Source organism: Cebus imitator, unplaced genomic scaffold (genome assembly GCF_001604975.1).
Source record: "Cebus imitator isolate Cc_AM_T3 unplaced genomic scaffold, Cebus_imitator-1.0 Scaffold24, whole genome shotgun sequence".
Classification (NCBI taxonomy): Eukaryota; Metazoa; Chordata; class Mammalia; order Primates; family Cebidae; genus Cebus; species Cebus imitator.
Window position 1 is genome coordinate 13,719,751 of NW_016107339.1, and position 26,964 is coordinate 13,746,714.

The 26,964-nt window shown below is 41.9% G+C and overlaps 1 protein-coding gene across 3 annotated transcripts in view; it reads left to right on the forward strand.

Annotated features, from left to right (window-relative positions):
• LOC108300090 (HLA class II histocompatibility antigen, DR beta 3 chain) overlaps nucleotides 1-26,964 on the forward strand; it is a 75,990-nt gene that overhangs the window by 43,890 nt on the left and 5,136 nt on the right. Inside the window, exons 1-2 of one of the 3 annotated variants that reach the window (XM_017522743.2) lie at nucleotides 21,669-21,831; nucleotides 26,656-26,925. The exons of the other annotated variants lie outside the window; for them this stretch is intronic. Of the exons in view, the coding sequence (XP_017378232.1) occupies nucleotides 21,765-21,831; nucleotides 26,656-26,925 (337 nt within the window). The 5' untranslated portion in view covers nucleotides 21,669-21,764. Of the gene's footprint in view, nucleotides 1-21,668; nucleotides 21,832-26,655; nucleotides 26,926-26,964 lie in introns of those variants that run through there. 3 annotated transcript variants of the gene reach the window in all.

Below are 26,964 nucleotides of genomic sequence, written 5' to 3' on the forward strand. Positions count from 1 at the left end.
AAGGCAGCAAATCACACTGCCACGTGTGTGCCTATGCAACAATCTTGCATGTTCTTCACATGTACCCCAAAACCTAAAATGCAATAAAATAAATTAATGGAAAAAAAAAAGATAACTTTGCTTTGCCAAATTCAATGGTAGTACGATTCAAGATGTGGTTTGGGTTACAGAATCATTGGGGTGTCCCGTTTCTTGCCAGAATCCTGTGGCTGGTAATACTGTTGCCTGAGTTCTGTTTGGGCCAGCTGGGCTCATTCCACTCACTTGCCTGGCAGGCTGTGCTCAGCTCAACATTACATTATGGCACAATGAGGACCCGATTAAAGGTCTCCTGGTTTGCAACCATGTTCCCTCCATCTTCTTTACTCCTAAACACTCTCACTCCTGCATATACTTCTGTTAAGTGGGAAATGAATGCCCTTACAAGGCTCAAACTTGCAAACGCATCACTGACCAGCACAGAGCTGGCTCACAATAGAGACCCAATTAAAGTGTTTTACATGTAACTGGATAAAACTTTCAAGTACTAAATTAAAACAATCCTTTAAAGAAGGAAAATGTTTCAGAAGAGGACCTTTCTACTGCATCTCTGACCAGCAACTGATGATGCTATTAACTCACTGACTGGCTCCCCAACATGAGATTACCCAATCCAGGAGCAAACGGTTGGGCGGGGGTAAGGGGGAGATCCATAGGTCTTCCTGAATGAGAGTTGCCTGCTGCTCTAGCACCTGGTCTTGTCCTGTTTTCCAGCATGGTGTGTCTGAGGCTCCCTGGAGGCTCCTGCATGGTAGCAGTAATAGTGACACTGATAGTGCTGAGCTCCCCACTGGCTTTGGCTGGGGACACCCGACATAAGTGAACATTGTGGGTGCTGAACCTCCTATTGGATTGGGAAAGTATGGAGCTAAATTTGTCACTGTGTCCATGCCATGTCCCTTAAGAAATTGTGATGTTTTCTTTTTTATGTTTTTTTTTTTTTATTTTACTTTAAGTTCTGATGTACATGTGCAGATCTTGCAGGATTGTTACATAGACATACACATGTCATGGTGGTTTGCTACCTTTATCCACGTCACCTACATTAGGTATTTCTCCTAATGTTATCACTCCCCAATCTCCCCACCCCCTGTTATCCCTGCCCTAGTCCCCCACCCCCAACAGACCCCAGTGTGTGATGATCCACTCCCTGTGTACATGTGTTCTCATTGTTCAACACCCACTTATGAGTGAGAACATGCAGTGTTTGGTTTTCTGTTCCCGTGTCAGTTTGCTAAGAATGATGGTTTCCAGATTCATCCATGTCCATGCAAATGACATGAACTCATCCTTTTTTATGGCTCCATAATGTTCCATGGTGTATATGTGCCACATTTTTTTTTACCCAGCCTATCTTGGATGAGCATTTGATATGGTTTCAAGTCTTTGCTATTGTAAACAGTGCCACAATGAACATACATGTGCTTGTGCCTTTATAATACAATGATTTATAATCCCATGGGTATATACCCAGTAATGGGATTGCTGGGTCAAATGGAATTTCTATTTCTAGGTCCTTGAGGAATTGCCATACTGTCTTCCACAGTGGATGAACTAACTTACACTCCCACCAACAGTGTAAAAGTGCTCCTATTTCTCCACATCCTCTCCAGCATCTGTTGTCTCCAGGATTTTTAATGATTGCCATTCAAACTGGCATGAGACGGTATCTCAATGTGGTTTTAATTTGCATTTCTCTAATAACCAGTGATGATGAGCATTTTTTCATATGCTTGTTGGCCACATAAATGTCTTCTTTTGCAAAGTGTCTGTTCATGTTCTTAGCCCACTTTTGAATGGATTTGTTTGTTTTTTTCTTGTAAATCTGTTTTAGTTCTTTGTAGATTCTGGATATTAGCCCTTTGTCAGATGTGTAGATTGCAACCAGTTTTTCCCATTCTGTTCATTTGCCCCTTCACTCTAATGATTGTTTCTTTTGCTGTGCAGAAGCTCTTAAGTATAATAAGATCCCATTTGTCTATTTTGGCTTTTCTTGCCAATGCTTTTGGTGTTTTAGTCATGAAGTCCTTGCCTATGCCTATGTCCTCAGTGGTACTGCCTAGGCTTTCTTCTAGGGTTTTTATGGTGTTAGGTCTTATGTTTAAATCTTTAATCCATCTGGAGTTAATTTTTGTGTAAGTTGTAAGGAAGGGGTCCAGTTTTAGCTTTCTGCATGTGGCTAGCCAGTTTTCCCAACACCGTTTATTAAACAGGTTTTCCTTTCCCCATTGCTTGTTTTTGTCAGGTTTGTCAAAGATCAAATTGTTGTAAATGTGTGGCATTATTTCTGAGGCCTCTGTTCTGTTCCATTGGTCTATATCTCTGTTTTGGTACCAGTACCATTCTGTTTTGATTACTGTAGCCTTGTAGTATAGTTTGAAGTCAGGTAGTGTGAAGCCTCCAGCTTTGTTCTTTTTGCTTAGGATTGTCTTGGCTACTTGGGCTTTTCTTTCTTTCTTTCTTTCTTTCTTTCTTTCTTTCTTTCTTTCTTTCTTTCTTTCTTTCTTTTTCTTTTTTTTTGGTTCCATATGAAGTTTAAGCTAAGCTGGTTTTTTTTCAGCTCTGAAGGTCAATGGTAGTCTGACGGGGATTGGAATAGCACTGAATCTATAAATTACTTTGGGCAATATGGTCATTTTGATGATACTGATTCTTCCCAACCATGAGTATGAAATGTTTTTATATCTTTTTGTGTCCTCTCTTATTTCCGTGAGCAGTGGTTTGTAGTTCTCCTTAAAGAGGTCCTTCACGTCCTTTGTTAGTTATATTACTAGGTATTTTATTCTCTTTGTAGCAATTGTGATTGGGACTCATGATTTGGTCCTTGTTTGTCTGTTATTGGGTGTATAGGAATGCTTATGATTTTTGCACATTGATTTTGTATCCTGAGACTTAGCTGAAGCTGCTTATCAGCTTAAGCAGATTTTAGCCTGGGGTGAGGGGGTCTTATAAAATGCAATCTTGTCATCTGCAAATAGAGACAATTAGACTTCCTCTTTTCCTAATTAAATACCCTTTATTTCTTTTTCTTTTCTGATTGCTCTGGGTAGACCTTCCAATACTATGTTGAATAGGAATGATGAGAGAGGGCATCCTTGTCTAGTGCCAGTTTTCAAGGGGAATGCTTCCAGTTATTGCCCATTCAGTATGATATTGGCTGTGAGTTTGTCATAAATAACTTTTATTATTTTTAGATATGTTCCATCAAGACCTAGTTTATTAAGAGTTTTTAGCATAAAAGGCTACTAAATTTTGTCAAGGCCTTCCCTGCATCTATTGAGATAATCACGTGGTTTTTGCCTTTGGTTCTGTTTATGTGATGGATTACATTTATAGATTTGTGTATGTTGAACCAGCGTGGCATCCCCAGGATGAAGCCTACTTGATCGTGTGAAAAAGCTTTTTGATGTGCCATTGCATTCAGTTTGCCAGTATTTTATTGAAGATTTTTGCATCAATGTTCATCATGAATATTGGCCTGAAATTTTCTTTATTAGTTGTATCTCTGCCAGGTTTTGGTATCAGGATGATGTTGGTCTCATAAAATGAGTTAGGTAGAATTCCCTCTTTTCGTATTGTTTGGAATAATTTCAGAAGGAATGGTGCCAACTCCTCTTTGCATATTTGGTAGAATTCGGCTGTGAACCTGTCTAGATCTGGACTTTTTTTGGGTTAGTAGGCTATTAATTATTGCCTCTACTTCAGACCTTGTTATTGATATATTCAGGGATTGAACTTCTTCCTGGTTTAGTCTTGGGAGGGTGTAAGTGTCCAGGAATTTACCCATTTCTTCCAGGTTTACTGGTTTATGTGCATAGAGTTGTTTGTAGTAATGTCCGATGGTAGTTTGTATTTCTGTGGAATTACTGGTGATTTCCCTTTAACATTTTTTATTGCATCTATTCAATTCTTCTCTCTTTTCTTTTTTCTTAGTATGGCTAGCAGTCTATCTATTTTGTTGATGTTTTTAAAAAAACCAGCTCCTGGATTTATTGATTTTTCAAAGGGTTTTGCGTGTGTGTGTGTCTCTCTATTTCCTTCATTTCTGCTCTGATCTTAGTTATTTCTTGTCTTCTGCTAGCTATTGAATTTGTTTAATCTTACACCTCTAGCTCTTTTAATTTTGAAGATGAGGTATTGACTTTAGATTTTTCCTCACTTCTCATATGCGCATTTAGTGCTGTAAATTTCCCTCTAGACACTGGTTTAAATGTGTCCTGGAGATTCTGGTACGTTATGTCTTTGTTCTCATTGGTTTCGAAGAACATCTTTATTTCTGTCTTCATTTCATTATTCATCCAGTAGTCATTCAGGAACAGGTTATTCCATTTCTATGCAGTTGTGAGGTTTTGAGTGAGTTTCTTAATGCTGAGTTCTATTTAATTGCACTGTGGTCTGAGAGATTGCTTGTTATGATTTCTGTTCTTTAGCATTTGCTGAGGAAGGATTGACTTCCAATTATATGTTCAATTTTAGAGTAAGTGTGATGTGGTGTTGAGAAGAACGTATGTTCTGTGGTTTTGTGGTGGAGAGTTCTATACATGTCTACTATGTACTCTCAGTCCAGACCTGAGTTCAAGTCCTGGATATCCTTGTTAATTTTCTGTCTCATTGCTCTGTCTAATATTGATAGTGGAGTGTTAAAGTCTCCCACTATTACTGTGTGGGAGTCTAAGTCTTTTTGTAGGTCTTGCTTTATGTATTTAGGTGCTCCTGTATTGTGTGCTTAGGTGTTTAGGATAGTTAGCTCTTCTTGTTGCATTGATCCTTTTATGATTATGTAATGCCCTTCTTTGTCTCTTTGTTCTTTGTTTGTTTAACATCAGTTTTATCAGAGACTAGGATTGCAAATGCTGCTTTTTTTTCTCTCTCTCCATTTTCTTAGTAAATTTTCCTCTATCCCTTTATTTTGAGTCTATGTGAGTCTTTGCACATGAGATGGGTCTCCTGAATACAGCATACTGACGGGTCTTGACTTTTTATCCAATTTGCCACTCTGCATCTTTTGATTGGGGTATTTAGCCCATTTACATTTAAAGTTAATATTGTTATGTGTGATTTTGATACTAGCTGGTTGTTTTGCCCATTAGTTGACAAAGTTTCTTCATTGTATCAATGATCTTTGCCATTTGGTACATTTTTGCAGTGGCTGGTGGTACTGGTTGTTGCTTTCCATGTTTAGTGCATCCTTCAGGAGCTCTTGCAAGGCAGGGCTGGTGGTGACAAAAATCTCTCAGCAATTGCTTTTGTGTAAAGGATTTTATTTCTCCTTCAGTTATGAAGCTTAGTTTGGCTGGATGGAATTCTGGGTTGATACCTCTTTTCTTTAACGATTTTGAATATTGGCCTCCACTCTCTTCTGGGTTGTAAGGTTTCTACCAAGAGATCTGCTGTGAGTCTGATGGGCTTCCCTTTGTTGGTAACCCAAACTTTCTCTCTGGCTGCCCTTAAGCATTTTTTCCTTCATTTCAATCCTGGAGAATCTGACAATTTTGTGCCTTGGGGTTGCTCTTCTTGAGGAATATCTTTGTGGTATTCTCTGTATTTCCTGGATTTCACTGTTGGCCTGCCTTGCTAGGTGGAGGAATTGCTCCTGGATAATATCCTGAAGAGTGTTTTCCAGTTTGGATTCATTCTCCCCGTCATATTCAGGTACACTGATCAAGACTAGATTAGGTCTTTTCACATAATCCCATATTTCTTGGAGGCTTTGTTCGTTTCTTTTCACTCTTTTTTCTCCAAACTTGCCTTCTCTTTTTATTTGATTGAGTTGATCTTCAGTCTCTGATATCCTTTCTTCTGCTTGATTGATTTGGCTATTGAAACTTGTTTATGGTTCGTGAAGTTCTTGTGCTGTCCTTCTCAGCTCCATAAAGCCATTTGTTTTCTTCTCTAAGCTGGTTATTCTAGTTAGCATTTCATCCAACCTTTTTTCAGGGTTTTATATTCTTTGTGTTGGGTAAGAGCGTGTACCTTTAGCTCAGGGAAGTTTGTTATTAACCACCCTCTGAAGCCTGCTTCTGCCAAATCATCAGACTCAGTCTCCATCCAGTTTTGTTTCCTTGCTGATGAGTAGTTGTGATCCATTAGAGGAGGAGAGGCATTCTGTTTTTGGTGATTCCATCCTTTTTTCACTGCTTTCTTCCCATCTTGAAGGATTTATCTACTTTTGGTCTTTGAAGTTGGTGACTTTTGGATGGGTTCTCTGAGTGGATATCCTTTCTGTTGATGCTGAAGCTATTTATTTCTGTTTTTTAGTTTTCCTTCTAACAGTCAGGCCCCTCTGTTGCATGACTGCTGGAGGTCCACTTCAGACCCTGCTTACCTGGGAATCATCCGCAGGGACAGCAGAACAGTTAGGGTTGCTTCCTATTCCTTCTTCTGGTATCTTCGCCCCAGAAGGGTACCTGCAAGGTATTAGCCGGAGCTCTCCTTTATGAGGTGTCTCTTTGGATATATGGGAGTCAGGGAGCTGCTTGAGGAGGCAGTCTGTCCCTTATCAGAACTCAAGTGCTGTGCTGGGAGCCACCTTGTTCCATTCAGAGTTGCCGGGAAGGAAGGTTTACGTCTGCCACAGCAGAACTCACAACCACCTCTTTTTCCAGGTGCTCTGTCCCAGAAATGTGGGGCTTTATGTATACATCCTTGACATGCTGCTGTCTTTTTTCAGAGATGCCCTGCCCAGCAAGGAGGGAGTCTAGTCACAGTAGGCCTGAAGAGGCCTTGCTGAGCTGCCTCAGGCTCTGCACGGCTGCTGCTTGCAGTTTTGTTTGCACAGGTAAAGTTAGAACTTCCTGGGTAATGGCAGACTGTCTCAGTAATGGCGGACTACCTCAGTAATGGTGGATGCCATTTCCTCCAGGGATACCTGGACTGTCCCAGGGCAAGCTCAAACTGCTGTGCTGGTGGTGAAACTCTCAAGCCAGTGCATTTCAGATTGCTGGACTTTGTGGGGTAGGACCTGCTGAGCCAGATCACCTGACTCCCTTGCTTCAGTCCCGTCTTTTTCAGGTGAATGGGCAGCTCTGTCTCCCAGGCATTCCAGTCTACAGTTAAAATGGGCACCCAGATTTGTGCAGGTTCTTGTGCTGCAGACCTGTGGTATCCACAGCTTCGTGGGTAACCTGTGGTGCTTGTCAGCCCCAGGAATCTCCTGGTATGTGGGCTGTAAAGACTGCAGGAGAGCACAATATCTGAACTGAAGTGCAGGTGAGGCTGGAAAAGCCCCCTATGGCCTTTGTTGGGTAGGAGGGGGATCCTCTGTTTTGTTGCACTTCCTGGATGAGGCAGCACCCCACTCTGCCTAGGCTCAACCTTCTTAGGCTACACCCACTGTCCAACCAGTCCCATTGAGATGTACCTGGTACCTCGGTTGGAAATGCAGAGATCATGCGCCCTCTGTGTTACTCTCACTGGGAACTGCACTCCAGAGCTGTTCCTATTCAGCTATCATCAAGAAATTGTGATGTTTTCTTCAGGGGTTGCCCATATTTATCATATGGATCTCAAATTATTTCCACCACAAAAGCAGCCTGACTACTGCCCTCTCCATGAGACTTGTAAAAGGGGCTTCCATATAGGCCATTTCTTCTCAAATCTCCATGAATAAAACTTTACATCACATTTCCTCAGGGTTATTAGAGGATTTATAAATAAGGATGGTAATATAAATTCCCCATAGAATGCTTCCCTTTATTTATTTTTATTTTTATTTTATTTATTTATTTTCTTTGAGACAGAGTCTCACTCTTGACCCCCAGGCTGGAGTGCAATGGTGGGATCTCAGTTCACTGCAGCCTCCAAGTCCCACATTCAAGCAATTCTCCTGCCTCAGCCTCCCAAGTAGCTGGGATTACAGGCACTTGCCACAGCCTCTGTCTAATTTTTGTATTTTTGGTAGAAATTGGGTTTCACCATGTTGGTCAGCTTGGTCTCAAACTCCTGGCCTCAGGTGACCCACCTGTCTTGGCCTCCCAAAGTGCAGGGAGCCACCATGTCATGAGCCACCATGCCTGACCAAGTACTTCCCTTTATTATCTTGACCTATGTCAGACAAAAGGAGTTTTTTTTTCTGAAAAGTTTATGGGAGTCAAGGGAATTCAAAGAGTCTCTCCTAGACGATCTACAGGACCTTTGGTGTTGGCCCCTCTTCTTCCTATATGAGGATGTGCCCTGTGGCCTCCCCATTATCTTCTTTCTTTTCTTTCTGAACCACGATGTGTATAAAGCCTGTATCCCTTTAGCATATGTAGATTCTCTGATCAAAGTTATGCTTAGTGCTCTTTCTTTCTTATGGAGAAAAATCACTGGAGCTGAAGCCGAGATCTTCAGTACTTGGCATCACCCTACAGATAAAGAGCATGTATGGGCTGTTCTCTGGGGCCTAAAGTACTTAAACCATCCTCTGAAATCCTGGCCCAGGTTAGTGTTTATTAAAAATCTCTTTTAACCTTTCTATACTAGTTTCTCCTACATCTCCTACATGCTCTAACTAGCCTCCACAAGAAGAGATTCAGCAAATGCAGGGTCAATTATATGAAATTCTATTTTTGTAAGTCAAAAATAATCAAATATCAGAAATTTGGTAAGATTCAAACTGTATACTCTGTGTAGGGTTACAGAGAAAATGTAAACATTGTTCACATCTCATAGGACTGAAAGTCAATGAGCAAGCTCTGGACTCGTCCTATTTGGTCTTGCCCTAAATTTCATAGGTTCACCAATAATGCCTTCAACCTTCCTTAATTAGCCTTGTCTGCTTAGCACTTCCTCCAGGTTCTCTTTCTGTTTCCCCGACTATGTTGTAATGATTTCCTGAAATCCCTAAAGCTTGCACAGACCTAGAGCACTATGAGATTCATCAAAAGAGATAAAGAGAGCTCAAGCGTTCCTATTTCCTCAGCCACCAGAGTAGCTGGGACTACAGGCAGGCAACCAGGCCCAGTCCATTTTTGTAATTTTGGTAGAGATGGGATTTTGCCATATTGCCCTGGCTGGTCTTCAACTCCTGGCCTCAAGCAATCCTCCTGCCTCAGCCTCTGAATGTTCTAGAATTATAGCTGTGAGCCACTGCACCCAGCCAAAAAGAGATGAATCTTAATTTTAACAATTTCTTGTTTCTTTAAATTACTCTTTCCTTATCTGTGAATTCTTCTTCCAAATAGAAGGAGGAGAAATAAAAAGTTTGTCTGTATTTCTCACAGGGAAGACAAGGGGTATAGTGTGACAAAATGAAAGAGTGATGGACTTTTAGGATCCGTTTGCTTTCAAGGATCCCATAGTGATCAGTTCCCAGAGTACTGGTTTATTCATGTAAACCACACTTACTTTTCTCAGCAGCTACTGTGTACTGGGCTCCATTCTAAGTTTAAGTCATCTTATTTGAGTAAAATAGAGATGGTGAGTCCCTACTCATGGAATTTACAAAACCATAGAGAAGATAAACAATAACCCAATAATCATTTAACAAAAAGAAAATTTCAGAGAGTCATAGTGCACTGAAGAAAAGACGTGAGGTTTGTGGAAAAGAGAGAATTGGATTCACCCAACTTCGGTTCATGTGCCTAGGCAGCTCCATCTGAGAAAATGACATTCAACTGAGCCAACAAAATAAGTTGACAGCCATGTGACGATCTAAGGATTGAATGATCCAGGGAGACAGAATGGGAGAAAAGCTCTGGTGTGGGAAATTATGTGCAGGGACAGCAGAAGGCTAGAGGGGCTGATGTATAGCAAGCAAGGACCTGGACTGACAAAAGATGAGGTAGGACGCAGAGAGGGAGTCAGGAGCCTCATCATATCAGGCCCTGACATCCATTGTAAGAAAGTTAAATTTTATTTAAACAGATATGGGAAGCTACTGGATGGTTACAAGGGGAGTTAATTTATATTTAATTTTTAAACTAATTTTAGCTACTATGGGGGATTGGATTGTTTGAGTTCACACGTGGTCAGGAAGAATATTTAGGAGCACAGCAAGGAATCCTCAGGGAAAACAGGCTTGCGGCTGCATGGAGTGCATTAGCGGTAAAGACAGTGAAAAACATAAAGTGGACAGACTCAGCATGTATTTTTGCTTAGCTTGTGAAGAGATTATTGTAAAGGGGGTAGAAAAATCTGTTTTATTCCTAAGGATTTTGTCTTGAGGTATAAGTGGATGGTGCTGTTATTTATTGAAATGGGGAAAACTGTGGGAGGAAATGATTTGAAGTGGGTGGTTGGAAATAAAAGTTTTGTTTAAGTTTGAGATAACTTTTTGGCATTTATATGGAACAATCAGAAGGCCAATGCCATTTAAGAGACCTATTGTGAGACCAGGGCTTTAGGTATTTATGTTGACAGCATCCATACGTGTACTGTGTTCAGTTCCAGGGTGTGGAAGAGGTCATATGGGGTAATAGATTGTATGGAGAAAAAAGGAGTGGGCACAGGCCAGCAAATGGGACTGAGAGGGCGCCCCAGGGATGTTGGCGGAATAAAAAAAAAAAAAGAAAACATAATGCATGTAAGTCAGGGAAAATAGATATTTTCAAGAAGAAAAGAGAAGCCAGTGAGTACCACTAAGTGGGTGAGGTGAGAATGTGACAGAGAAGCAAGTGCTGTGTGAACTTTCACATGAGCAGTCACCATGCACACAAGGACCTTGTAGTATTTAATTGTATTTTAGTGAACTTTATTCTAGTTTTTTTAAAGAAATTCATCAGTTCAAGCTTTTGTACATGGTATTTGTTAAACCTGAAATGTGCTTCCCGTTTTGTCCAAAGACACACAGGCCCCCCTCTGCCCCCTGGCTCACACCTGCTTAACCTATCAAGTCACATCTGAGCTGTCACTCTTCAGAGGGTCTTTCTCTGACACCCTGAGGTAACTGAGATCATCCTATTTATCTCTGCTCTAGAATCCAAACTTCTGACATTTCCCATTCCTGTGTAAGCTCCTTGCTGCTGACAGTTACTTAAAGTGGGGGCCACTCCCATGTCTCACTCATTACAGCTAGGATGACACCAAGCCATTGATGAAGGATCTGCCCCCCGACCAAAACACCTCTCACCAGGTCTCATCTCCAACAATAGAGGTTACATTTCAACATAGATTTGGAGGGGACAAACATCTAAAATATAACAATAACATAATTGGTTTAATGTATACTGACTGTATCCAGCAACATTATTGAAATTTCCTTTTAAAATCTATAAGTTGTCTATTATTTTTATTTTCTAAGTACCTGATGATGTCAACAGTAAATAATCCCAATTTTACCTGGATGCAATTATTGTCTCTTTTATATATTTTTTCTTCCCATTTTCATTGCCTAAATCCTCTACCACTCCAGATATGATGGAGACTGTTGTAAAGACTTCACTGCTGATACTAATGTGTGCAATAGGGTAGCTATTATGTCTCAGATTGAAGAAATAACTTTTTAATACAACTTTGCAAACAGATTTTTAAAAAATTAAGGCCAAGTGCTGAATTCTATCAAATAACATTTCATGTCTCTATCAAGCTGGTTGCATGTGTTTTCTCCTTCCTTCAGTTCATGTAGTGAATCACACTAACTGATTCTCAAATGCTCAAACAATCTTGCATTTCTGGAACAGCTCCACTTGGTCAGAATGTAGTAGCCATCTTTTACATCACTGAATTCAGTTGGCTAATATTTTCTTAAGGACATGGCTCCCTGAAAGCAGGGAGACAACAATGTGACTAGGTGGGTCTCTCCTCTGCAAAGCCCAGCAAACTGAAGCCCCTCATTTGAGAGCTTTGCAGCAAGCACATCAGTTTGAACTTGACCTGAAATGATCGGGATCAGTGGGAGGAAGAGAATCTGCCATTACAGAAGCTGGCCTAATCTTCCTATGTAAAAAAGTCACAGGAAGCTTAAACAGCAGCCAGACTGAGTTCCTGGCAGCCCAGCAGTGCCTCTACAGGCAGACAGGGACAGATTGTCTCCTCCACCAGCTCCCTGAGATCAAAGCTAGATAAACCCACGAAGATGGGAAGAAACCAGTGCAAAAAGGGTGAAACCAAAAAAAACCATAACACTTCACCTCCTTCAAGGGATCACAACTCCTCACCAGCAAGGGAACAAAGCAGGATGGAGAAAGAATTTGATGAATTGACAGAAGGAGGCTTCAGAAGATGGGTAATAACAAACTTCTCTGAGCTAAAGGAGCATGTTCTAACTCAATGCAAAGTAACTAAAAACCTTGAAAAAAGGTTAGATGAAAAGCTAACTAGAATAATCAGCTTAGAGAAGAACTTAAACAACTTGATGAAGCTGAAAAACACAGCACAAGTACTTCATGAAGCATACACAAGTTTCAATAGCTAAAACGATCAAGCAGAAGACAGAATGAAGATCAACTCAATGAAATAAAATGAGTAGGCAAGACTAGAGATAAAAGAGTGAAAAGAAATGATCAAAGCCTCCACGAAATATGGGATTATGTAAAAAGATGTAATCTTGATAGGGGTACCTGAATGTGACGAGAAGAATGAATCCAAGCTGGAAAACACTCTTTGGGATATTATCCAGGAGAACCTTCCCAGCCTAGCAATGCAGGCCAACATTCAAATCCTGGAAATATAGAGAACACCACAAAGACACTCCTAAGGAAAAACAATCCTAAGCCACATAATTGTCAGATTCACAAAGGTCGAAATGAAGGGAAAAATGCTAAGGGCAGCCAGAGAGAAAGGTTGGGAAACCCACAAAGGGAAGCCCATCAGACTCACAGCAGATCTCTCTGCAGAAACCCTACAAGCCAGGAGAGAGTGGGGGCCAATATTCAACATCCTTAAAGAAAAGAACTTTCAACCCAGAATCTCATATCCAGCCAAGCTAATCATCAAAATAAAGGAGAAATAAAATCTTCTATGGACAAGCAATTGCTGAGAGATTTTGACACCACCAGACCTGCCTTAAAGAGCTTCTGAAGGAAGCACTAAACATGGAGAGGAACAACCAGTACCAGAAACTGCAAAAATATACCAAATGATAAAGACCAATGACACAATGAAGAAACCATGCTAACTAATGGGAAAAAAAAAACAAAAACAAACAAACAAACAAAAAACAGTAACAAAATGGCAGGACCAAATTCACAGAAATTTATTCTAACACTAAATGTAAACAGACTAAATACTCCCATCAAAAGACACAGATGGGCAAACTGGATAAAATGTCAAGACGCATCAGTGTCCTGTATTCAGGAGACCCATCTCATGTGCAAAGATTCACATAGACTCAAAATGAAGAGATGGAAGAAGATTTACCAAGCAAATGGAGAGAAAAAATAAAAAATAAAAAGCAGGAGCTGCAATCCTAGTCTCTGGTAAAACAGACTTCAAAGCAACAAAGATGAAAAGAGACCAAGAGGAGCATTACATAATGGTAAAAGGATCAATGCAATAAGAAGAGCTAATGATCTTAAATATATATGCACCCAATACAGGAGCTCCCAGAGACATAAAGCAAGTTCTTAATGACCTACAAGGAGACTTAGATTCCCAGAGAGTAATAGTGGGAGACTTTAACACTCCACTGTCAATATTAGACAGATCCATGAGACAGAAAATCAACAAAGATATTTAGGACTTGAACGCAGATCTGGAGCAAGCAGAACTAATAGACATGTACAGAACTCTCCACCCCAAATCCACAGAATATACATTCTTCTCAGCACCATATCGCACTTACTCTAAAATCAACCACATAATTGGAAGTAAATCCCTCCTCAGCAAATGCAAAAGAAACAAAATCATAACGAACAGTCTATCAGATCACAGTGCAACCAAATTACAACTCAGGACTAAGAAATGCACTCACAACCATACAACCACATGGAAACTGAACAACTGGCTCCTGATTGGATAAACAATGTTTATCCAATTGACTGGATAAACAATGAAATGAAGGCAGAAATAAAAATGTTCTTCAAAGCCAATGAGAATAAGACACATCATACAAGAATCTCTAGGACACATTGAAACCAGTGTCAGGAGGGAAATTTATAGCAATAAATGCTCACATGAGAAGTGAGGAAAGATCTAGAATCGACACCTTATTGTCAAAATTGAAAGAGTTAGAGGAGCAAGATCAAAAGAATTCAAAAGCTACCAGAAGACAAGAAATAACCAACCTCAAAGCAGAACTGAAGGAGATAGGGACACAAAAAACCCTTCAAAAAAATCAACAAATCCAGGAGCTGTTTTTTGTTGTTGTTTTTGTTTGTTTGTTTGTTTGTTTTTGAGAAAACCAACAAAATAGACAGATTGCTAGCTAGACTAATATGAAAGAAAAGAGAGAACACTCGAACAGATATAGACCAATGGAACAGAGCAGAGGCCTCAGAGGCAATGCCACACATCTACAACCATCTGATCTTTGACAAGTCTGACAAAAGCAAGCAATAGGGAAAGAATACTCTGTTTAATCAGTGGTGATGGGAAAACTTTCTAGCCACATGCAGAAAGCTGAAACTGGACCCCTTCCTTACAACTTACACTAAAGTTAGCTCCAGATGGATTAACGATTTAAACCTAAAAGGTAACACTGTAAAAATCCTAGAAGAAAACCCATGTAAAATCATTCAGGACATAGGCATACTCAAGGACTTCATGACTAAAACACCAAAAGCAATGGCAACAAAAGCCAAAATAGACAAAGGGGATCTAGTTAAACTTAAAAGTTTCTGCTGAGTGAAAGAAACAATCATTAGAGTGAACCAGCAACCAACAGAATGGGAAAAAATTTTTGCAATCTACCCATCTGACAAAGGGCTAATATCCAGAATCTACAAAGAACTAAAACAGATAAAGAAAAAAACCATAAAAGTCTATTCAAAGGTGGGTGAAAGATATGAAGAGACGTTTTTCAAAAGAAGACGTTTACGAGGCCAACAAACATATGAAAAAATGCTCATAATCATTGGTCATTAGAGAAATGCAAATCAAAACCACATTGAGGGACCATCTCACACCAGTTAGAATGGTGATCATTAAAAAAAAAAAAACAGAAGACAACAGATGCTGGAAAAGATGTGGAGAAACAGGAACACTTTTACACTGTTGGTGGGAGTGTAAATTCATTCAACCATTGTGGAAGACAGTATGATGATTACTCAAGTATCTAAAAATAGCAATACCACTTGACCCAGCAATCCTGTTACTAGGTATATATCCAAAGGATTCTAAATCATTCTATTAAAAAGACACATGCACAAGTATGTTCATTGCAGGACTCTTTACAACAGCAAAGACCTGGAACCAACACAAATGCCCATCACTGATAGACTGGACAAGGAAAATGTGGCACATATACTCCGTGAAATACTAAGCAGCCATAAATAATGATGAGTTCATGTCCTTTGTAGGGACATGGATGAATCTGGAAACCATCATTTTCAGCAAATGGACACAAGAACAGAAAACCAAAGTCTTCATGTTCTCACTCGTAGGCAGGTGTTGAACAATGAGAATACATGGGCATAGGGAGGGGAGCATCACACACTGTGGTCTCTTGCGGGGTCTAAGGGAGGGGAATTGAGGGGTGGGGATGTTGGGGAGGGATAACATGGAAAGAAATGCCAGATATAGGGCACAGGGGAAATGGAGGCAGCAAACCACCTTGACATGTATGTACCTCTACAACAGTCCTGCATGATCTGCGCATGTATCCCAGAACCTAAAGTACAATAAAAAATAAATTAATTAATTAAAAAATAAAAATAGAAAAAGAAAGAAAGAAGTTAAAAAACAAAACTCTCCAACAATAAGATCTAATAGACATTTACAGACCACCACACCAAACAGCAGAATACACATTTTTTAACTGTCCATGTAATATTTACCAACATAGATCATATCCTGGACCATAAAAGGAAACTCAACAAATGTGAATGAATTGAAATCATACAGACTGTCTCTGTGGAAGTGACAGATTTGAATCAGAAATCAATAACAGGAAGAAAATTGGTACATATGGAAACTTGATTATATACTTTTTGATTACCCATGGATTAAAAAGATGTCTTCAAGAACATTAAAAAATTTATCCTTCAGCTCCCCTGACTGAAAATAACCAGCTCAAACACCAGAAAATTCACCCTAGAACCATCAAAACAGTATACTACATTCAGAAAAAATCACTATTTGAAGAAACTTGAAGCAACAAGTACATGGCTGCCCACCCCGCAGCCTTCAGGCCCCCACTGGCCAAAAGGAAGAGCCTCACCAGTGACCTGCCCCCTTCTGCCCACAGAGCGTTTAGAGTATTCCATCCACAGTAGAGAAAGAATCCTATGTGGTATATTCCAGAAGCATTGCATGGTGACAATAACATGATGGGAACAAGTTTTGAAAGTGCTCCCTTTAGCCCTATTTCAGTATGTTTTTGATAAAGAATTACTTTTCTTTGCCACCTGTAATAGTTCGTTCTTACATTGCCATAAAAAATACCTGAGACTAGGTAATTTGTAAGGAAAAAGGTCTAATTGACTCACAGTTCTTTATGGATGGGAAGGCCTCAGGAAACTTACAATCATGGCAGAAAGGGAAGAGGTCATTGTATATGGCAGCAGGCAAGAGAGAATGCACCATAGGAGGAACTGTCAAACACTTATAAAACCATCAGATCTCGTGAGTACTCACAAACAGCATGGGGGAAACCGTGTTCATGATCGAATAACCTCCGACCAGGTCCCACCGTGGACGTGTGGAGATTATGGGGATTACAATTCAGGATGAGATTTGGGAGGGGAAATGGAGTCAGCCTAACCATATCACTGTTATGGGATCACTGAGGTGTGGCTTTTCTTGCCACAGATTTGTGGCTGGTAATGCCTTTCCCTGACTTTTGCTCCAGTCAGCTGGGCTCATTCTACCCACTTCGCCTCGCAGGCTGTACTTACGTTAGAGGCCTGGATCCCATACTTCCCAAAAGTGAGTCAGGTGGTGAGAGATGTGTGAGTAAGTGAGTGTGGGATCCAGCCATTGTGCACAGCCAGGCATGAGACAGGGTTGGGCAGCTCTAGGCACCAGCATGAGTGCCAGCTCCCTGTGAGGCTGCAGCTGGACCAGGTGCACTGCAAGCAGCTTCCACAGCTGGCACTAGAGAATGTGGTGCCACCAAGAAGCTTGGAGACCCCAGGAATCACAGGTTCCAAAAAGGGGGTCACAGCCCTGGCTCAGTGAGCACCCAGGTTTGAGCTCCCTGAAGAGCTACAGCTATTCTCTCCTTCTCTTTGCCCACAACATGGCCAGCAAGGGGCATGATTCAGCCTTGTTTGTGTTACAGCTCTTTTACCCTCACCATTCAGCAGATCCCCAGTTCTTCTCCTGCGTTCAGAAAGAATGAGGTATGAAGACAAGTGGAGGGTGAGGAGGACAAAGAGGAGGTTTTTTATAGCAATAGAACAGATCAGAGACCTGCATTGGGCAGCTCCTCTCCATAGCCAGGTTGTCCCGAAAGCTCTTCAGCTCTCAGCAGAAAGGGAAGGTCCTTTGTGCAGCTGATCAGCCTGTCCTCTCCTCTGTTCTCACAGAGAGGAGACCCTGGTGAGGGCAGTCCCACTCTGCAGCTGAGAAGAGACCCTGGGGAAGGCAACTCCTCTGCAGCAGGTCATCCCTCATCTCCCTGTCCTCTCTCTCTGCTCTCCTTATCCTCTGCACAAGTCTGCCTGAACCCAGGGCCCTTACCGTCCTCAGAGGGGAGGAAATGGGCACGGCAATGGGGCAGGCCCAGAATTCCCAATCCTGTCAGCAGGACTGGTAGCCCAGCCTGCAGCCTTCAGGCCCCTGCTGGCCAAAAGGAGGAGCCTTACCAGTGACCTGACCTCTTCTGCCCAAGAGGCTGTCCTCCTCCCACCGCTGACTATGGCACCCAGACTGCTCATGCCAAGGGACACCTGTAGGCCATTGCCAGTTGCCCTTAGCTCATCTTCCCTCTGCTTCCTTATGCATGAGGTGGCAGGAGGCTGGTGTGTCAATGCTATCCTGAGCATCCACACACCCAGCCAGGCTGAGACAGCACCAGGGCTTGGCCCCAACTCCACTCTGACATCAGAGTGTGTACATAGAAACTGGGAGCCAGGAGAGGCCAGTCAGAGGGACAGACAGCCCCAGGCCTGCAGGGACAGCAGGCCTTCTTGGCCTTGAGTGCATGGAGTGCACAGAGGCCTGGATCCTGCTATGTGCAAGGCAGGGCTCCCACCAGATCCACGGAGCCTGCAGGTTGCCCCTGTCACACCTTCTTGCAGCCTGGGGTGCGCAGCTCCTCTCGCTGGGCCCAGACCGGCATCTGGGGCAAGGCTGATGTCTCTGCAAGTTCTTTTCCTAGCACTCAGGGGTACCTGGAGCTGCCTCTTGACTGGAACTGGTTGGGGAGGCACCTTGGGGAGCATATCACTGCCCTGGCCGGGCCAAGGGGAGCATCAGGCTCAGAGTCCTCCTGCAGGGACACAACCCTGGGTGGCCTCAAGCAGAGTCTCCTCCTCAGGTGCAGGAACTGGATGTCCTTGGCAGGGTGGAAGAGTAGCCTTGCTGCTGGCTAGGACCCCAAAGCTGGGCCACTTTCAATTCCTACCTGGGGCCCCTGAATCACGTCCGAGCTCCATGCCATCCCCACAGCTGCAAGGTGAGAGCAGCAAGGCAGGAATGGTGGAGGCTTTGGGCCTGTGGGAGAGTCCCACCTGCTGCTCAAGGGTTGGCGCAGCCCACTCTGCTTCCTCAGGGAGTCAAGGCCCTGGAGACATGGGTCACGGGGTCCCACCATGTCCTCTGGTCCCGCAGTCATTCCTGCCACTACTGCTTGCAACTTCCTGCTGTAACTGACCACGCTGGACAGCTGCCACTGCCGTCATCAGCACCCTCTTGTTCTTTTATCCTAAAAGACTAAGGTGAACCTCAGCTGGCTTTCCTAGATTACCATCATCACAGTTAGTTTCTTTTTTAACAATTTGTTTCTTCTTTTCTTTCCTTTTATATCTTTCTTTTACTTTTGTTTTTGTTTTTGTTTTTGTTTTTTTCAGAATCTCCCTCTGACACTCAGGCTAGGATGAAGTGGTATCATCTTGGTTCACTACAGCCTGGAACTCCCAGGTTCAGGCAATCGTTCCCCCTTCCAACTAACTGGAACTAAATCAGTTTCTAAGTAAATTATCATTTTCTGTTGACCAAATTAAATATGATATTCTGGTTGCAAATGCACAACTTTGAATAGTACTGAATTATTATTGGGATATAGAGACATAGTTTGTTCTCAAATCAAGGGACAATACTGACTTGTACCCAGGAAATTTTAAACTTGCTTTTGTTTTGTTTTTGTTGTTTTGTTTTGTTTTGTTTTGTTTTGAGACAGAGTTTTGCTCATGTTGTCCAGGCTGGAGTGCAACGGTGAGATCTCATCTTGCGCAATCTCTGTCTCCCAGGTTCAAGCAATTCTCCTGCCTCAGCCTCCCAGGTAGCTGGGATTACAGGAGAGCACCACTATGCCCAGATAATTTTGTATTTTTAGTAGAGGTGGGCTTCCTCCAGGTTGGTCAGGCTGGTCTCAAATTCCTGACCTCAAGTGATCTGCCCGACACTGACTCACAAAGTTCTGGGATAGACATGAGCCACTGTGCTCGGCTTAAATTTTGAACATTCTGTATTAATAGAACTGTGTTTTTTCCAAAGTAAATGAGGCACTTTTCTTCTTTGATTTTGAGATGATCAAATTGACTACTTTATGATGAGAAATCTGAAATAATGCTTCTGAGCAATAGTCTATATTTAGGAATTTTGAGGTCACTGTTACCTTTAATAACAAGGAGACTTCTCAGGAGCTATGGGTATCATCACACAAGATAAATGCAAATGTTGTCATTTCCAGATGATGGTAAGGATGATGATGAGGGGAATCTTTCGAAGGAACTAGAATTGCTACCCAGTAATTTCCTAAAGTTGTGTATTGCCATCTTTCATTAAAAGAAGTAGTCTTACTGCTATGCACATTCATAAATTATACAAATATACATTATTTTAACACAAGGAACATTATCTTCAGAAATAGAATGTGAAGGAGCATGGTATAGTGGCTAAGCTTGAGGGATATATCATTTGGTTCAATCTCTAGTGAACCATTTACTAGCTTTGTATTTTTGCAAAAGTTGATTTACCTCCATTCTTTTATTCTCTCTACATGTAAGCATGAAAAGGATGTTTATTTAACTGAGCAGATGTGAGAATTAAATAAAAATATGAAGTATAGAAGCCCTTAGTGCAATTCTGAGTACAGAGAAAAATGCTCATGTTTATTGCAGCGTGGTGAGAATCCTGCCCCTGGAAACACTAAGGCACATAAGGAATGAGTTCCTATCAGAATTGTGGGAGAATGTGGATTCATGCAGAACTTTGTATGTACAGTTGTACTTTGAAGTCCATTCTAAATCTTAGATGTTACATTTATATTAGCATAAAGCTAATAATTACATAAATGTAGAATTATATGTTTATTATTATATGATTACATCAATGATGCAATGCATAGTTTTTCCATAGTGTTCTCTTTCCTGAACATTCTGGAAAGCATTAGCAAAGCCTTCTTATAACTTCCCTTATGATAAACAAGACAAGCATAAGGGTAAAGGGTCATAGCCTATATCAAATGAGGAAGCCATAATGGAAACCAGGAATGGGAGATTCAACAATCTTCACATGAAATATTACTTATTTTAAAACAGAGTTGTGTCAACAGCTGACTTTGAGTACTTAATGGATCTCTCAGACCCATGAATGCTTTGGTTGCACAGTTGACCTTTTCACATTGTTAGGGTAAGTGCTACACAAAGGCACCTTCAGACCATCCATTGCACATAGGTACCCCTGCAAGCCCCTTGCCTGTGAGTGTTCTGGAGGCGTCACTAAACTTGGGAGCAGCATTAGGAGACACACTTGATAAAAACCTTTTACTCAGATTATATTATTAACAAACTTTGAATTTCCTTCAACTTATTGAAGACATCCCTACCTGTAAATAGGTACATATTAAACTCTCTAGTCAACAGCTGTCATTCTGTCACATCATTAGATACCCGGGGCTGGTGCTCCTTGAGGTGTCCACAGAATCACAGCATTTTCCAGTATTGAAAACATGAATCAAACTGCCTTCATTCCAACTGTGAGGCAGGAATTAATTTTCCCAAACCTACAACTTTAAGATGTGGTGCAATAAGAATCAGATTAAAGCTCTCTTGATTTGCAACCATGTTCACTCCATTGCTTGTATTCCTAAAACACTCACACACTCACTCCTGGAAGCACTTCTCTTGTCAAGTGAGAAATGAATGCCCTTACAAGGCTCAAACTTGTGAACAATCACTTACCAGCACAGAGCTTGTTCACAATCGAGTCCCAATTAAAGTGTTTCACATGTAACTGGATCAAAACTTTCTAGTACTAAATAAAACAATCCTTTAGAGAAGGAAATTGTTTCACAAGAGGACCTTCATACAGCATCTCTGAGTAGCAACTGATGATGCTATTGATCTCAGATGCTGATTGGTTCTCCAACATGAGATTAACCAATCCAGGAACAAGGACATCAGTAGCTTCCTCCCTATAATTTGAAAAGGTGATAGAGGCGGGCCATAGTTCTTCCTGAGTGAGGCTTCTCTGGTGCTCTGGCACCTGGTCCTGTCCTGTTGTCCAGCATAGTGTGCCTGAGGCTTCCTGGAGGCTCCTGCATGGCAGCGCTGACAGTGACACTGATGGTGTTGAGCTCCCCACTGGCTTTGGCTGGGGACACCCAATGTAAGTGCATATTGTGGGTGCTGAGTTAATAATGGGTGGGAAAAATAGGGAGTTTTGTTAACATTGTGCCCAGGCCATATCTCTTAACAATTTCTGACGTTTTCTTCAGAGATTGCCCATCTTTATCATTGGATCCCAAATTATTTCCACCACAAAAGAAGCTTGGCTACTGGCCCTCTCCATGAGACTGTGTAAGAGGCCAAAATACAGGCCATTTCTTCTCAAATTTCCACCAACAAAACCTTTGCATCAAATTTCCCTGGGGTCTTCAGAGGATTTAGAAATAAGAATGCTAAAATAAATTCCCCATACAGCACTGCCCTTTATTATGTTGACTTATGTCAGACAAAGGAGTTGTTTTTTTTTTTTTTTTTTTTTTCTGAAAATTTTGTGGGAGTCAAGGGAATTCAAGGGGTCTGTCCTAGATGATCCTGTGGAACTTTGGTGTTGACCCCTCTTCCTCACATGTGAGGAGGTACCCAGGGGCCTCCCCAGTATCTCCTTTCTTTTCTTTCTGAACTCCAATGTTTGTAAATCCTGTATCCCTGTAGTGTATATAGGTTCTCTGCCAAAAGTGATACTCAGTGCACTTACTTTCCTATGGGAAACATCTCTGGAGCTGAAGCTGAGATCTTTAGTACTTGGGGTCATCCTACAGGTAAAGAGCATTTATGAGGTATTCTTTGGTGCCTAAAGAACTTAAGGCATCCTCTGAAAACCTGGCCCAGGTTAGTTTTATATGAATCTTTTTTCAGCTTTCTACACCAGTTTTCCTACATCTCCAACATGCTCTAAATAGGCATGACAAGAACAGACTCAACTAACGTAGGATAAATTATATGAAATTCTATTTTTGTAAGTAAAAAATGGTCAAATATCAGAAATTTCATAATGTGTGGGGTTATAGAGAGATTGGGGACACTGTTCACATCTCATAGGGCTGAAAGTCAATGAGCAAGTCCTGGGAACTCATTGTCTTACTGGGGTCTTGTGCTAAATTTCATAGGTTCACCCGTCATGCCCTCAGCTTTCCTTAATTAGCCAGGTCTGCTTCCGTCTTCCTCCAGTTTCTGTTTTTTCCCCAGGTATGTTGCCATTATTTCCAGAAATCTCTTGAGGTTGCACAGACCCTAAGCATTATGAGATCCATTGAAAGAGATAATTTTTTTTTTTTTTTTTTTTTTTTTTTTTTTTTTTTTTTTTTTTTTTTTTTTTTTTTTTTTTTTTGAGACAGGGCCTAGCTCCATCATCCAGGCTGTAGTGCAATTGTGCCATCTAGGCTTACTGCAACCTCTGTGTTCAAGGCTCAAGCGATCCTCTTTCCTCAGCCTCCAGAGTAGGAAAGACTACAGGCAGGCAACCATGCCCAGCTCATTTTTGTAATTTTGGTAAACACCAGATTGTGCCATGTTGTCCAGGCTGGCCTTAAGCTCCTGGACCCAAGCAATCCTCCTGCCTTGGACTCCCAACGTGCTAGGATTATAGGTGTGAGCCATCACGCCCAAGCAAAAAGAGATGAATCTTAACCACAAAATTTTAGACTAGGCGCAATGACTCACACCTGTAATCCCAGCACTTTGGGAGGCCAAGACAGGCAGATCACGAGGTCTAGAGATCAAGACCATCATGGCTATCATGGTGAATCCGTCTCTACTAAAATCAAAAAATTAGCTGGACATGGTGGCTTGTGCCTGTAATCCCAGCTACTCAGGAGACTGAGGCAGGAGAATCACTTGAACCCAGGAGCCGGACGTTGCAGTGAGCCAAGATTGCGCCACTGCACTACATTCTGGCAACAGAGTAAGACACCGTCACGAAAAAAAAAATAATCTTTAAATGCAATAAAATAAATGGGAAAAAAAAAAAAAGAAGAAAGTACAGGTATTGATCAACTTATGAGCTATGCAACGTACGACCATTTGACTTTACGACCACAATCGCTAGCCACGACTGCTCCGCGTCTGGCAGCGCAAACGTTGCCCAGCTGGGCGTACGACAGTGCGGACCAGCTTCCAGCAGCACTACCATCTCCGCGTGCATATAGCCTACTCAACTTACAACCAAATCGTGTTACGACCAGTCTGTTGGAACCAATCGTGGTCATAAGTTGAGCACTAGCTGTATGTGTTACTGGGGGTAAAAAGCTGCCTCTGAGGCCCAAAGAAGTTCTTCAAAGTCTTAGCGGTGTCTGGAGGGTGCTTCGATTTTTTTTCATACTTCACAACACATATTTTGAGTTTTTTTTTTTTTTTTAATCTGAGTCTTTCTTGAGTTTCAGTCTTCTTTAGTGACAACTAGATTCCAAATTACTCTTGCTGCTCTGTATGATTGATAACTGGTGACTATTAATGAATAATAAATTGCATATTATGGAAAAAAAAAATAATCTTTTTTCTTAAATCACTGTTTCTCTATCTGTGAATTCTACCAAATAGAAAGAGGAGAAAGAAGAAGTTTGCCTGTATTTCTCACAGGGAAGGGAAGGAGTACAGTGTGACATCAAAATGAAAGGGTGCTGGAGCTTCAGCCCCTTCTTGCTCTCCAGGATCCCCACAGTGATCATGTTTATTCATGTAAATCACACTTATTTTTCTCGGTAGCAACTATTGACTAAGCTCCCCTCTAGGTTCAAATCATTCTATTTGATTAAGACAGAGAGGGTCCCTACTCTCAAGGAAGTTACACAACAGTACAGGAGACAGACAGACAATCACCCAATAAACATTTAACAAAGATGAAAATGTTAGAGAAAAGACATCACATTTGTGAAAAAGAGAGAAATGGATTCACCCAACTTCAGTTCATATGTTTAGGGCACTCTACTTGAGCTTATTTACATTTTCATTCATGTTGCATTTATGATTTTAAAAGTTCTATATGTCTATCATGGCTTGTGTTGAAGAACACAAGGAAATCACTCCTTCTTCTGAGGTTTCACTAGCAAATTGGGCTAGGATTGCCAAATAAAATACAGGTTCCTAGTTAAATCTGAATTTCAGATACACAACCATAATTTATTGGCAATCCAGATTTCACTGGGCATCCTCTGGTTTTATTGGCCAAATCTCTCAACCCAAAGTGGGACACATGAGCATGGATTACAGGGCTAACCATGGAAGACACAGTGACAGCAACTTCACGCATGTTTGTTTTTTAACTTTATCTCTGTAAAGAAAGTGCTTAGATAATTTAAGAATAAAAACATACACATTGTTTGATCCAGGGTGCACTCCTCTCTGCCATCATATCTAAAAGCCAAAGGGAGCTTTGTGAAGAAGGTCTTACTCAAAGTCTGGGGACCTGCTCATTTTCTTGTAAACTGTCTGTATGAGAATGTCATTTTCTTGGTTTCTCCCTTTCTGAGGGGGCTTGACTACAAAAGGAAAGTTCTACCTCCGGCCAAGGCTGGTAATTTCAATCCTACTAATGTTGTTGGGAATGGGAGACTGAAATAAACAAGTTAGTTGGGGAATTAAGAATAAAATAGCTGTGGTTGTGATTCATTACTACAGATAATTAGTGGACCAGTGGGAGAGAAACTAAGAAAGAAGATGACATGAAAGATAAATGATAAGATTTGGTGACTGATTGGTAAGGCAAGGAAATCAATAAATCTTGGTTCTCAACAAGTTCATTTTCTGGAAAGAGGGCTCTGTATTGGGATCAGAATTCTATTAATCATTCATTTTATGTATGACCAAGATTTTCAATGGTTATTTTTCAGTGTAATTCTCAGCTGCTCCATAACTAATAGTGGCTTGTTCAACACAGATTTTTTCAGATGGTCACACCCACGGTTCTTACCCAGGCAGAGTTCACCACCTCTCCCCTCCCTCCCATCACCCTTGGGGAACGTGTGGCAATGTCTGGAACAATTTTTGGTGTCACAACAGGGATTTTGTCTGATATTTAATGAGTAGAAGCCAGGGGCACTGCTATAGAGCCTTCCGTGTGCACAGCAGCCTCCATGACCATCAAAGAATTATCTGGTCCAAAATGTCAACAGTTCTGAGGCTGAGCACTGGTTCACACTGTGGTCTTCGTGACAATTCTAGACACATCTTCTATACACTCACCACCTCCATTCAGTTCTTTATGGTTTATTTTTGCTTGTTTCATTATAAAAAACTAGACAGTTGCATAAATTCAACCACTTTCCTGTTGAATCCGTTTATCAGTGCAAGTTCAATACCTTCATATTTATTTTTTGCCTTATGCATTTTCACCATTTTCATGAGTTGTCGGTCATCACTGTCTCTATTAACTTTTCACAACTTTCCCCTTCTAAGTCACAAACAGTGATGCTGCTGCAATTACTTTTCACTAAGGTGCCTCAGATTTCCGTAGTGATACTACATTTGATATTATTGGCAATGTAAGTCTCCTTGTTTGGCACAAGGTGGTCACTAAGTAAGTGTTCACAGGGTGAATATGGTGTGGGCTGTTGAAGGAACGGGTGAAGCCTATGGGAGGAGAGAAGTGACAGTGTGTTTGGGGTGGAGGCTCCCAGGAGGAGGCGGCGCGGGCTACGGTGCTGGGCTGATCCTCCTCCAGCTCCTGCTTGGAGGTCTCCAGAACTGGCTGGAGGCAGGAGGGGGGACCAAAAGACTTGGGATCAGAGGAGGTTTTCCCGCCTGGCCCCCCAGCCCCCGTCCGCCTCGGGAAGAGGGAGGATGAGCCCCTGGGCTGCACGTGGTGGGGTTGCGGGTGGGGCGGGTCAAGGTTCCCAGAGCGCACCCCGCCCAGGGAGCCCCGATGGCGGCGTCGCTGTCGGTGTCTTTCCCGGAGGCCGCCCATGTGACCGGATCGTTCGTGTTCCCACAGCACGTTTCTTGTTCCTGACTACGTCTGAGTGTTATTTCTTCAACGGGACGGAGCGGGTGCGGTACCTGGACCGATACTTCTATAACCAGGAGGAGTATGTGCGCTTCGACAGCGACGTGGGGGAGTACCGGGCGGTGACGGAGCTGGGGCGGCCTAGCGCAGAGTACTGGAACAGCCAGAAGGACATCCTGGAGCTGAAGCGGGGCCAGGTGGACAACTACTGCAGACACAACTACGGGGTTGGTGAGAGCTTCACAGTGCAGCGGAGAGGTGAGCGCGGCGGGCGGGGCCTCCCTGTGAGCTGTCAAT